The 14,348-nt window shown below is 41.1% G+C and overlaps 1 protein-coding gene and 1 long non-coding RNA gene across 2 annotated transcripts; both read left to right on the top strand.

Annotated features, from left to right (window-relative positions):
- The first annotated feature begins 4,104 nt into the window (after positions 1-4,104).
- On the top strand, positions 4,105-5,548 carry ptf1a (pancreas associated transcription factor 1a). Its single transcript, XM_053438576.1, has 2 exons — positions 4,105-4,794; positions 5,057-5,548. Exons 1-2 carry the CDS (start codon positions 4,176-4,178, stop codon positions 5,272-5,274), a joined length of 837 nt encoding a protein of 278 aa, XP_053294551.1. The 5' UTR covers positions 4,105-4,175; the 3' UTR covers positions 5,275-5,548.
- An 829-nt stretch (positions 5,549-6,377) lies between these two features.
- Positions 6,378-14,196, top strand: LOC128454810 (uncharacterized). Its single transcript, XR_008341648.1, has 2 exons — positions 6,378-6,460; positions 13,143-14,196. It is a non-coding gene; the product is annotated as an uncharacterized LOC128454810 (long non-coding RNA).
- The last annotated feature ends 152 nt before the right edge of the window (positions 14,197-14,348 follow it).

Below are 14,348 nucleotides of genomic sequence, written 5' to 3'. Positions count from 1 at the left end.
AGAAGTCAGGGTGCATGAGTGTGCATGTACATTGTCTTAATTTTTGACACTGGTGACTGTTATTGGTACATTCTCCTATTGTCATGCATGTGATCAGATCAATCAAAGTTTGTATATATACTCTGAGTAGAGAAGTTGTTGAACCAATCATGATAATCACCAGAAATGTCAACACACAAGATGACTCAGCAGAAATTCAAATTTTGTATTATGAAATCACGTATTTATCTGTGCATAATTACTACAATTCAATACGAACATGCAACAAATTGCTTTCAGTGTTGTCACAGTTTAAGAAATACTTCGCTTGTGGCCAGTAACCCAACCCACCATATGAAAGTGTTTACAACTTCCGTAGGTGGGTTCAATGGTATAACTGTTAAAAAATTTAAAATGAACAAAAAGAAAAATTTGATAGTAGAATGCTGTTAGAACATATTTCCACCTAGCAACTCAGGGGTTCTCGGTTGAACTCTAACCAGAAGATCAGTGTCCTTGGGCAAGATACTAAACTCCAAATTGCCCCTTATCATAGAGAAAAGTGCTGCATATATATGCACTCTATGTGCAATGTAATGTGTCTGTGAATGGGTGAATGAAATACTGTATTATAAGAGCTTGGAGTGGTCATCAAGTCTAGAAAAGCCCATATAAATACCTACCATTTACCTGGAACCTTCTCACTTAAATCTGACCTTGATTATTAAAAAAAATCTAAAGGGCATGAACCAAGAATCAATTAAATGCAGCTACCATAAGTGACAAACAACTAAAGATTATGGTGAGGGCTGGGGATTCATCTAATCAAGTTGTTAAATTACTGTTCCGTAAATCCTTTTAATTTGTTTTTGTCATCCAGATGGATAATCCCCTGTAAAAGAGATTACAGGGATTACCACTGAATAACTCCCAGGGAGGATTAGCTCCACACATTTTGTCAGCGTTAGTTCACTTTCAGGTTTTGCTTTTCCACTTCCTGACAGGCGAGGTGCCTATAAACCCTGTGGCAGCACCTGGAAAATCTAAAAGCCTCCACCACATTCAATTAATTCTAAAAGCGGTCTCATAAATTAGATGAAACTGTATAGCTGCTTTGAAATTCAGGTTTCTGTGCAACAGGAACAATTGAGATCTATGTTAAAGGTCTCATATAAGTTCAATGAATGTTTCCTGAAAAAACCTATTTGATACATTTTTTTAGGCAAATAATTCTATATATAGTATTCATATTAAATTTAAATTAGTTTTAAAGTGTTAAAGTGATTAATAAACTTATTGAGATTGAACATCTTTATAGTATTATTTAGAGCAGAAACAAATACAATCTATCGTGATTATTAAACTATTTGGGATTTCTTGACACTTAAAATAAATCCTGACCTGCAAAAGTGTCTTTCATTTTTTTTATATAATCCTATTATTTTGTAAGGGGGGCATGCAATATGTTCCTTATTTTATTTTTTTTATCGATGATGCTTGACTTACAGTGAACAGACGATAAGGCCACTTCTTTGTGATATTAGTTCCTCTTTCATATCAACTTTATCATATAGGCGACTAATATTTGTAAGTAATTTACTTGATTGTATTTATTCATCTGCTTAACCCCCCTGACACACACACACACACACACACACACACACACACACACACACACACACACACACACACACAGCCGTATAAGACACCATTACCCCTGGTGTGCACCATGCAGCCTGCTGCATGCTGCAGAGCGAGGAGCTACATGGGAACCGAAACACTTGCTCCGCTCGCGCAGGTCGGTCCGTACAGAATCACAGCGCTTTCATCAATAGGACGGCGTGGAGCGCACAGTCACGGCGCATTAAAAACCTGCATGGTTCGAATTATCATTCGGTTTTCAGCAAAGTGAGGGGTTGGGTATACACTTTTCTAACATGTCATTGCTGAACACACATAGGTTTTCTCAATCATCCATATTAGGACATTATATTGACTTCCATTCATTGTAGAAAGTCGAACCAAAAATGTATCCCTGACATTAACCAGTACTAACAAGACGATCCAAAGTGTAATGAAAAAACAAATAGAGACAATTTGGATCTTGAATTTCGATATTTGGATATTTCAAACTGTTGGGATTTATTGTCTCTTAAAAATAAATCCTGACCTACAAAAGTGACTTTAATTTTTTCATTTAATCATTTTATTTTGAATGGGTGGCATGTAATGTATTCCTTTTATTTTCGATGACGTTTTGTTTACAAGCAACAGACGTTAACGCCATCTCAGTGATAGTAGTTTCTTTTGCATATCAATTATAATGTCAACGGTTTCATAACAAAAATACATCATCAACTTTGATTTAATAGTCTTTTACTATTTGTAAGTAAATTACTTGATCGCATTTATTAATTTACTTAGCCCCAGCCCCATTTTTGCATGTTGGTTCCAATCAAATAAACTCCTGTACTTGAGTATCAGATTCTGTCTGCGTGCGAAAAATGACCGTATACAATGCACAAAAATGTCGTCACACCGATAAAGATGCTAAGGAATTGGTCATAGTGTGACACCATATTCCTCATATTTGTGGCTATTCCAATTAATGACTGGATGACAGAGAAGGATGCTGTGGGTTATTAAAGCAGCAATTCTGTAGGTCAAATAGCGGCTCGGTTATAGGAAGAAGTGGAATCCATGCACATGAAGCTGGTGGGAGCCAGTTGGGGGCCTCTCCTGATGATGCTGCAGCAGGCTCCTGTCAGTGTTTGGTGTGGTGTTCAGCACCTGGTCGGTACCGAGATGTTTGTGTATTGTGTGTCTGCTCTGAGGGACGCGGTCTACAGCTTTATTATAGACAGCAGCACAGGCCCCATTTATAACACGACATGTTGTATTGACCAGCGATGGGAACGCAAGTGGTCGTCTTCCCACGGTCACGGCCCGTGTGGCAGCATCCTGTCTTAACACCATTATCCACGTACACGCAGTGCATGCACACGCAGCCTGCCCGGCAAATACTCCCCTTTCTCGACAGAACAAAGTGAGCCCATTCACTCAATGGACTGAATAGATGCATACTTACAGACCCCAGACCAGTAGGCAGCCTTCTCTTGGTATACCAAGGAGCGTTAATTTGTCGTGTGAGGTGTCAAAGAGGCGCGCGCCCCGAGGCCCACCACTGTGCCTTTAAATGTCAACCAGTTCTCCCTATCGAAGCTGCACTGGCTGGCACAAGTGGCGCATCGACCACTTTACTGGTAAATGTGTTTATGGCGGCAGTGCTACCCACTTATTAGGGGACAAATGACCGCGTTGTTACACATCACCCGCCGCAGCACCGGGTCACTGGAGGAAGAGCAGCCTCAAATTGAACTCTCGTTTATGTGTTCGTCATGTTAAGCATTAATGACTAACATGAATCCGTTTGTATGACAGCTAAGATCTCAAACTGCACGAGTATCAAGAAGTATCAGTTTTTCAATTCAACTTTTAATCTCTTCTCTGTAAATAAAACAAATATTTGTCTAGCCTATAAACGAAAGATATATACATATAATATCAATTGGTAATTCATAATAATACGAACAGAAAAGTTGAGGTATCGGACCGGTTGCAATTCTTTCAAATCATCATTATTGATTAATACACGCACATTTATGAAACACTTTGCATGGCATTTTCCTCAACGTGTCACCATATCTCATCCTGCAGATATGTCAAAAAGAAAGTTAGTTCACTATGAGCTGGGCGTATTTCGACTGTTTTGTCTTTTTTAAGAGACACTTTCTTCATTGCAGATAGACAAATGACTGTCAGGAACGTGTCTGTAAGCTGGCTACATTGTGTCTATAAGTCTGTGTCATAAAGCTGTTGACTGGTTCGGAGCTGTTTGTTAAAGGGTTGATTTGTGCACAGAGTCTCGTGCAGCAAGGGAGAGTAAGCAGCTCAGTTCATATGCTGACTTGAGCTCAGGGGGCGGGGTGTGCCCGGAAAATATCTCGAGGTGCGCCTTCGGACAGAGCTGTGATTGGTTGGCTCTACTGGCGAACGGCACGCGACAATGGATGTCGCTATAAACAACCCTCGCGTGCCGGTTCTCAACTAAAACTACGTGTTGAGCGTGAGCAGTGAGCACGGAAGAAACAGCGTGTCATTGTTACCACAGGAGAAAAGAAGCAGCGCAGACAAAGATGGACAGTGTGCTAGACCCGTTCTCTGCACTCGACTCTTTCTCCTCTCCTCCTTATTTCGACGATGACGACTTTTTCACCGACCACTCGTCAAGAGACGGACACTTGGACACTGATGACTTTTTGGAGGACGACGTCGACTTCCTCACCAGTCATTTCCAAGACTATTACAGCAAAGACGACTGCAGCAGAGCAGCCCCTAATGATGGAGACTACGACATCGGCAACATGTCCTTTTCCTCCTCATCCTCCACCTTCTCATACGGCTGTGCTGACAGCACGTCGGACCTGTCCCCACAGACGGGCCATCACGGCGGACCACTACTGAAGCGGAGGAGGCGGATGCGGTCTGACAGAGAGATGCAGCACTTGAGACAGGCGGCCAACGTCAGGGAGCGACGACGTATGCAGTCCATCAATGACGCGTTCGAGGGTCTTCGCACCCACATCCCCACTCTGCCCTACGAAAAGAGACTGTCCAAGGTGGACACTCTGCGGCTCGCCATCGGCTACATCAACTTCCTTGCCGAGCTTGTGCAATCCGATCTGCCAATCAAAAACTCCAGCACTGAAATCCACGTGCAACCCAAGAAGGTTATCATCTGTCACAGGGGAACAAGTAAGTCCATCAAAAGATCTAAGCCGACCAATTATGTGGTGTAGTCCCATTAGTGATGACGAAACTATGTAAAACATTTTTAGTACAGTTGTCCTTCTAAGGATCTCTGATCCAAAGTTTTGACAAATGCAGTCATTTATATTTATACTTAGTAAAAGCCTGCATGGTCCTGGTCTACAAAAACTGGACGACAATAATAGTTTGTAGATAGAGATATACAAAAAGTGTCAAGGCTAATGTTCATGTTCTTCTTTTCCCTCAGGGTCTCCCTCTCCAAGCGACCCGGACTACGGGCTGCCTCCGCTGGCCGGTCACTCTCTGTCATGGTCGGATGAAAAACAACTCCGGGAGCAGAACATAATCCGCACCACCAAGGTCTGGACCCCGGAAGATCCGAGAAAACGGCCCAACAAACCGGGCCACACGGATATTGAAAACGAGCCTCCTCTCGGCCTTGTGGCCAATTACCAGTCCATCTGATGAGCCTTGTACAACGCACACTGTAAATGTGAAGACTAAGAAGTTCATTAAGTTAATATTTTTCAACATGCACTTCTAGCCAAATTTTGAAAATGTGAGCACCAGAGTTCAGTTGTGTAATTTTTTTATCATGTTGATAATTTCTTTGTGATTCATGCAACTGACAATCCTGTATTTATTTTTGTCACAAGTGATAATATATGTTTTAATTTAATTCTACTGAATTTAAATTATTTTTATACTATTGTACAATGATTTCGTATATTTATATACAACCTGCAAATAAAAGCACCTGTTGATAAAAACGATCTTTCTTTCCTTAACCATTTGTCTTTACACACATATATATATAAACACTACGAACCTTAATTAGCTCTAATTATTTATTAGCCTACATAACAAACTGTGTATCCAACTGAAATTATTATAAGATGTAAGATTTAACTGATATAAATTGGCTTTAAAATGAGGTCCAACGAATGTAACTGAAAACGCATACGTGCAAACAAGCTTTTTTTTGTGTGTCGCTCATCTTACATTTGAAAACAAAAGTCTACTGAATCTACATCACCTGTTTTGAAAACACACGCCAAATCACCTGTCATCCTGTACCCTTTATTTTCCTCCCCAGGAGATCATAGCAAAAACATATTCGGTTGGACATTGCAACTAAGCTTGTCTATAAAATACACCCCGATGAAACATTGCGTTGTTCCTCATCCCCTACATAATGATGCCTACTGCAATGGTGTTTCCTTGCCAATGGGCATAGGGATGTCCAACTCTGAGAAGTAGAGGGGGACGCAGAGAGTTAACACAAACTAATGCTGTGACATCAATATGCTGATGAGATGCTAACGCGTAGACGCTGTATGCCAACAACAGCTGAATGTGTTGAAAGCGCAGGCAGCAGTATGGTGGGAATCTGTTGAATGCTGCTCTCTACAGCCATTTGCTGCCAGGACAGATTTTCCCGTGGTAGCGGATCCCTCCAATACTTCCGCACGAACTCCCCGCGGCAACACCCCCCCCCCCCCCCCCCCCCCCGCCCCCGCCATGCTGCATATATGGACCGTGCGTTCCTAAAAGCTGCAAACACGACACTGGCGTGACGCGAAACGCAGGGATGCAAGGTCGATCTTGGGATGCGGAATGTTTGGATTCTGAAAGTCTGAACACACAACAGGTGAGTTATCTTATATTTCTATACACACACACTCTCTCTCTCTCTCTCTCTCTCTCTCTCTCTCTCTCTCTCTCTCTCTCTCTCCCCCCCCCCCACCCCCCGTCCGCTTCTCATTACCAGCGCGTCAGGAGCATGTAATCCCATTAAAGCCATTAGAAAGTCAAATGTTAGGGAGTCAATGCTGGCAACCTCATCTCTTTGGCAGGAGGGAAGATTCCTCTTTGATTGTGCAGCAGCAAAGCATTGGGTTAAAACAGTGGTAGCTTTGTAATTTCTCGCACCTTAACGTCTTTGTTGCGTTGATGGTTCTTGGAGAGCGGAGCGCAGAGCGTTAGCATCCTTTGGTGCGGTCGCAGCGAAGCGTAAAGGACAGGCTGAAATATCCCCGACTATCTTGTCACTACGGCTACCGTCTTGGCAGGGTTTAAAAGGACACGACCATTTTACTGTGTGACAGGTTTTATTTTCTACAGCTCTCGGCAGGCCTGGACATTATGGGCCACGCCAAGCGGTAATTTGGTTGAGAAAGGCTCGGCGCTGAGCTCAAAGGCCGCTGATTCACCATATAGACAGGCGGAGCGCTTTCATACCTACAGTACAGGGCAGAGAGCAAAGAAGTTCACTGAACATATCGCGTGTGCGTTGATGGAAAACTATATATTTAGATGACTCTCAGAAACTGAGGTAAATTCTGATCACACGATGAACACGGATACAGTCATATTCACGACTAATATGCAATCCACTTTTCTGAGTAAAAAGCACCCAATACCCTCTCCACGGGGTGGAACTAAAAGTGCTCCAACGTTCATTAAACCCATCAGTTTAAGTAGTTTGCCTCAGGTGAACCCCGGGGTTTATATGACTTTCTGTAATCTCCGTTGTCATTCTATCTGTACTTTAATCGTGAATGATCCTTTTAGATTTAAATTCCAAATCTATGGACATAAACAAGTTTATAAGCTAATACAATACTAGAAAACAGCTACGCAACTATAACTTTATTTACTAACCCTGAGACTAAAATATGTATTTATATATTCATAATACAAAATATGATATAAAATAAAGAAGATTCTATTCAGATCGGATATTTTTTTTAATATGATCTCATAGTGGTTTTATTGGATCAATAAAAAGATGGTTAAGGTCGACTGCTTTAACTCTTAAAATACATTTCACATACATTATATGACGAAACGCTCTAAATAATAATGCCATGGGCTTGCAGGAGTAACATTAATATACTATAATAAAATGAGTTATTATTTTTCTCTGCTCACCACTGAAGGCGTACTAATAACGATACCAGGGAGCTTATCAATGAGTCGACTCTCTTCTATTATGTTTAGGCATTTGTTATTTGCGATGCAGTCATCCTGATGATAACGGTCTCTTGATGTCTTTAAAAGAAAAGAAAAGCGTCGATTAGAACCTTAATGCATCCGTGGCTGTGTTTTGGTTTGCACCCACAGCTGAAAAAGAAAATGGTAGGCTATTAACAATAAATATAGATAAAATGTCATCAGGCCCTATATATCAGTGGAGGTATGAAACTCTATTTTTCTGCCAATAACACAGATTTGCCGGTAAAATGGCTCAGCTGTGGCCGCGGTGAACCGCTAGCAAACAACAGGTGTCTGATGTGTTCTTACTGACAGATGAAGAAGCAGGAGGTGCTGTGTGGCAAGGGGAGGGTACAGCTAGGTTCACCCTTCTAGTGTGCTATTTCCCTTCAGATGTGACCTTCCAATCTAAATGACACCTTTATGAGCCCCTCCAAGTCCTGCTTAAACAGGCACGCTCTCTGCCGTGTTCTCTGGGGATGCACCTGGTGGCTCAAACGTTGTCTCTTTTCATGTCCTTGCGCCTGAGTCTCTGGACAGCAGCTGCCTAAAAGCAAGCAAAGAGAGAGGCCCTTGCAGTGTCTTCGAGACGGGTTGGCACCGTTTTCCACGTCTTAATGTTCTATCAGCCTTTGTCTAGGACACAATATGGCAACTGTAGAGCATGACATTTTGCAATAATAAAACACATTTTCAATGACGTGACACCAGGCTGAAAGAGCAGCGCCGGCCAGCCAGGCTAAACATGTCCCCACGTTTGTTTTGTGCGCCCCCAGCCAATTAACAGCGAGGCCTTTGCCGAGCCTTGATAAGCCAATTAAATTTATGTCTTCTATTTTTTTCAAAGAGAGAAAGGAGGTGGATTTGATGTTTTCTCCGCCTCAGAACGGCGATTTTCTAGCCATCACCTGGCGCTTTCTCCACAAGAGAGCAAACTGCCCAAATGCCCCCGGAACCATACGGCTCTAGCCATCCTGCACTATTGTTTCCCGCGTTGATCACTCATTACAAGGATTTACCAAACCTTCTGTTCGCTATGTTTTGTGTCATATTTTCATTAATAAGATTAAGCAGATGCTACGATTGTAAAATCCCAAACTGTAGGGCTACTCAAGGCTGAAAGAGAGACGGCACTCGGTGCGAGCAAAGGCGAGTAAAAAGCTTTGGGCACATCTTCAGAGGAATAAAACATTTAGAAGCCATAAACAGACTTCAACCTGCTCTATTTCAGCCTTTGTGTTGTTTGTGAATAATTAATGTTAATAGGGACAGGTTTGTATACTTTGAATGCGGGACCACAGGTGCGGAGTGACAGGATGAATAACCGGCCCTGATTTTTGCCAAAGCTCGAGGGCTCTTGTCTTGGGTCTCCAAGCTGATGGAAAATATTGTCATCTCTTTGATTCGCAGCATTACTTTCACTGAGAACAAAGCAGGGTGATGAAAAGCTTATGTTGGAGTGAAACGGGCGATGACGGTGGCTGCTCCAGACTCCTGAAAGAGAGAGAGAAAGGGGCGAGTCAATGGCAATGCGCGCTTATGGTTTTGTGCGCAAGTGCTCCATCTAACTCAAATAAAGGAGCCTTTCCAACTTTTAAGGGCCACTTTTTACCTTTATTAAAGGCTGGACGGCTGTAGCCATTAAGCATATGGTGCTAAGGCGCTGGTCTTTTGTCCACGTGAAGCCCTTGAGACACTAACTTGTGTTTTTTCCGGGATATTTAACTTCTCAAAAGCTCCAACTTTATGCGCCAGCAACACGTGCGGGACGCACGCAAAGCTTCTCTTATTGAGAAAATATGAGTGGCATAGACAGAAGAATGAGTGGGAAAATAATAAGAGAATGGTTAGATTTTTTATGGCATTCACGACCGCGCAGTTTAAGGAAGTTACTGTATGTTACTGATGTTGGTCGGAGATGCATAACCTTGGATTTGGCTGTTGTTTTTGCGCACGAATATCCGTGAAGCGCATGGACATACTTTGGCTGACGTAAGTGCACATGGACTAAATTTGATCTTTTTACGGACCTTGTATGACGAAGCTATAATATAATTAGCTTGATTAGTATGACAGCAACATTTTTCTGCATCTTAATGATGAATAGTGTGTTTTAAAACTACTGTCCGTTCTATTGTACAAATAATATGGGACTGTTAGTGAATGTATGTATGCTGGTATGGCTAATAATTTGTCATATAATATATATAAATTAAAATTCTACCAACAAAATTTCCAGTGAAAATAATATTCCTCCATAAACTGTGATCCCAGGCGCTTGTGCATTCATGCGTAAAAGCTGAATGCTTGTTTCCAGTTTCGACTGGCTATTGCGTAATAGTGCGTCTGTCGTCCACAGGTTGAATGTACTTGCACTTGACTGCAGCTCACACCCTCACGAGAGCCTCCTGATCTGTCGAATCAACAGACAGGAGCAATTCCTTGTATTTTTAAGACGTGGGTTATATGTGAAGTGACGATGACCAGCCAGATTGATGGTCTGACAATGCTCCCTGTGTCATTCTATAGGCAACATTCCATTAGTGCGGCCTGACGCCACGCTTCCCCTGATAGATTTATAGTGATCCAATATAAGTTTGCTATCAATTCAATTTAGGATATAGAACAGGGATGTGATGAAGAAATGCCCGTGTCCGGTCAAGGACAACACACAATATGTTGAATTGGCATCTCAACATAATACAGTAAAGTGATTAAGATGGATGTAGGGTGTTTTTATTGTGTGTTTTACTGCAATTGATTCAAACATGTTCTCCGTCTGGTACCTCATATATGCTGAGCATTTGGTTAGAGTTAAAAATGTATGTACCTAATGTCACTGCCTTTCTATTCTGGTGGAAAACTAACTCATATAACATCCTAACCCTAAATTATTTACTTAAATTGTATTTCGTTCTATTTCATTCTATATTATTTTCAAATTAAAATAAAATAGATATATTTGTATGGCCCATATTCCTCTGCCTTCTGTCCATAACCTTTGACAAGAGTGAGACCAACTACATGAAAAAAAACATAAATAGACGGACAAATATCGAAACCACGGCAAAAGTTACAGGTGAGTGATCCTTCAGGTCGATTTTATTGGAGGAATTAGATGTCATCTTTGTCTGATTAAAACCAGGAATTGTTTTGAACATCTTTCCTTCATTGAGAGTCAGTCAGTCCGAGCATTAACTTATTTGCATTTGGGCCTCAGAAATAACAGAATGGCATGTGTGCGTGTGTATGTGTATATGTGTGTGTGTGTGTGTGTGTGTGTGTGTGTGTGTGTGTGTGTGTGTGTGTGTGTGTGTGTGTGTGTGTGTGTGTGTGTGTGTGTGTGCTTGTGTGTGTGTGTTTCTCTTTCGGTGTGTTGGAGCCAGCTGGCTGCCTTTGGCCCCTGAAAACCCCCCTGGTGGACGGAACACGGCGGCCTGACCTCCACGCCAGAGCACGGGAGATGCGCCTTTGACTGAATTAGCCACAAAGACGTCTTGCTATGATCTTTGTTGCGGTTGAAAGCAGAGTGGATATGAGAGGCATTGTGCACAGCTTTTGCGTGCCCCATCATGAAATATTACAGTCTATTCACGATTAAGATCCTTTGAAAAGCTATTGAAATGAACCAGGCTGGGCTGATGTCAGCGCAGATTTCAAGGCAGTGGACAAAGAGCAAGAAATAAATAGGCCTGAACAAACAAATATTCGTAACTAGTTATTGCATTTTTCAGGCGAAGCTCAGGCCTTTACCAGCAAAGCATCCTCATACGATCACAAATAAATGTTCTGCAGAAAAGCTCCCAACCTGCAGCCCTAATGCACTGACAAATGGTCGATTTTCTTTTTTAATTCTGAAAAAATCTACGACTAAAACCACAAATGATAAATCACTAAAATGCTAATTTAGGTCACGGCCGTTTGTACGTGTGCGTCACCATCCATCTCCTGCATTCTGCGCTGCTGATCCCCGTCGTGCGCTGGAGGACACTCAACCCGGTTATACCGTGACTCCTTTGTTCGCCTCCAACACTGACTTCAGTCGCCAGGGAGGGGAGTGCTTTTTTTAAGTTACCCAACATCCCCACTCTGTCAGTTGCCAGGATTCAGAGGTGTAAAAGCATGCATCATTTTTCACCAGCTCTCCGTTTTGATATCGACAAAAGCGGCTGCCATGGAACAGCCTCTCCGCTTGTTCGCTGGCTTGAACTTCACTGATGTCCGACTGCTCTCTTTTCCTCGTCTGAACGAGGCGCAGCGGGGATGTATTTGCAAGACAAATGCAGCTGAGTGTGTAAGACGGAGTCAAGTGGCACAAAAAGGCCGTTTCAGTCAGCCGATGGGATGGAGAAAGTCAGCATTATGCGAACGTCAAATCAATCAAAAACAAAAGCCGCATGCTGTTGAAAATAGTTTTTTGCTGTTGAAATGTCAGCTTATTGTTTTGTTAAATACTGCAGTGAAACAGTCTTGCGTGATTCGTGCTGTCAGCAAAGTTAAATAAACGGATCAAAACACTTAAAGTCCCTGCGAATAAACCACTTTGTGTGTATTTTTAATACAGAATAATCACATTTTCAGCCAAAATCCCCGTGAGAGCCACGTATTTCTCTTTAACAAGTGCCAGTTCTTCTGTGACAATTGGAAAAATAAGCTGCCTATTACTATGACCATTATAACTTTTTTAGGGCTAATGTGTTTTTTTCAACCACAAGAATCACCGTTTGTTTTCGGACTTAAGATGTAAAACAAGAACTAAAAGGAACCAAAATGTTTCCAAAGTTCCAAAAATGGAGGGTTTTAAATTACTACTTTTTAACACGTGGAGGAATGTTAAATTATTATTAGTAAGTTTTTTGTTAAGAAGATTATTTCCGTTTTTCTTTTGTCTTAATTAGATAATTTTACTTACTAACAGCATCACTCTGTTCATTGTAAACTGTACAAAAACAAAGCCAATGTGAAAAGAGAGGGGGTATTATCGATTGACAATATAAAAAAAACATTTGCCTACAGGAAAACCGGAAAAAATTAGCTTTGTACATTTGTATAACAATGTAAATTCATATAAACTGTTAATAGGTTGGTTCTGATAAGACCCTTTAACTAGTCTGTCATTCACTGCTAACTAAATGTAAGTATTAACATTTGTGTAATTCTAACTTTTTTTAACTTCCAACCTTTCTTCTGAAACATAGGGTATAGATAAAATGGGTAACAATACGACTAAATGGAAATGGCCAAGCAAATACAGTATATGCGGATTGGAATACATTTAGTGATTATCATTAGGTTTAAAAAATACATCTAACAGTTGCCTCTTCCTCTCCCTGCAGCTGAACCCCAGCTGGCTGTGCTGTAAGCCAGAGCTTCCAGTGGCTGGTGGCCAGTGTTGACTGGGAAAGCTTTCAGCCTCAGAGGGACTGTGATTAACCCAGGAGCGGTCAAACTCGGCAGGAAGCCTCCAACAACCAGCTACTGCTATTTATCCACTTACCAATGAAACAAATTACTTTTAAAGCGATCCTCAGTGCGGACACTATATCTGCTGTTCTTGCAGACCAATAGAGTATGGTTGTGAAAGGAGAGGCAGAAGTTAAGAAGGAAACCCTCCTGAGCTGCTCCAACAGGCTGTAAAATATGTTTCAAGTCAGTAACCATGGAGACCCACTGATGTGTGAGAGCAGCCTGAGGGGCACACAAAACCTTTTATAAAGCACAGTATATCATTGTTACAAACATTAAGAACCTTATATCATATCAGTTTTAGAATTTTTAAGCCAACAATGACTTTTCCTATATATTTAGCCCCAAAAACCCACATTTAACACAGTTTTTAATTCTTTACACTTTGCTCTTTCTTAGATGCAGAATATGAAATTCAGCTCTGCCGTCACTGAATCCGGATTTATTATTTAGTTTAAGCATTTAAGACTGTCTATCAAATATTTTAACATGTTAGTAAAAATCCTGTGATAGATTTTCAAGTATGTTTTTATTAAAACTTTGACACAGTTTTTTTTTCAACTTTCCTAAAAGCATTGGTTCCTAATAATTACAACAAACTGAGTGTTGATATGTAAAGCAACAGAGTTATTTGGACTTTTTCGTCCTTGATATGATTCATGCCTAAAAAGTGTTAGATACAGCATTTCCTGGACCACTGCCTGGTAAATACGTTTCTATATGAATTTGTAGACAGAGCTAACCCTAACGAGGTTACAGAACAAACACATCCTGAATTGTTCTCTTGTGTTTAGCTCTTACAAAAAGACATGAACAAGTTGGATAAAGATTTTAACAAGTCAATATGCTGTATCATTATGTATGAAATGTTTAATGTGGATGGCATTGTTATATCGTTATAATGCAATTAAATGTGTGCCTTTTTCCTGTCTGCTTGATGAAAAATCTCCCCATTAGAGGAGATGCAGCAAGATGAAAGATCTTGGAATGCAGATATAAGTGCTGAAAGAAACACAAGTGAACGTCTATGGTAAAATCCACAAGTCAAAAGTCAAATGAGTATTTTTATTGGGACT

This window comes from Pleuronectes platessa, chromosome 13 (genome assembly GCF_947347685.1).
Source record: "Pleuronectes platessa chromosome 13, fPlePla1.1, whole genome shotgun sequence".
NCBI classification, from domain to species: Eukaryota; Metazoa; Chordata; class Actinopteri; order Pleuronectiformes; family Pleuronectidae; genus Pleuronectes; species Pleuronectes platessa.
Note: the sequence above shows the minus strand (reverse complement) of the source record. Positions and strands in the feature narration are given on the sequence as shown.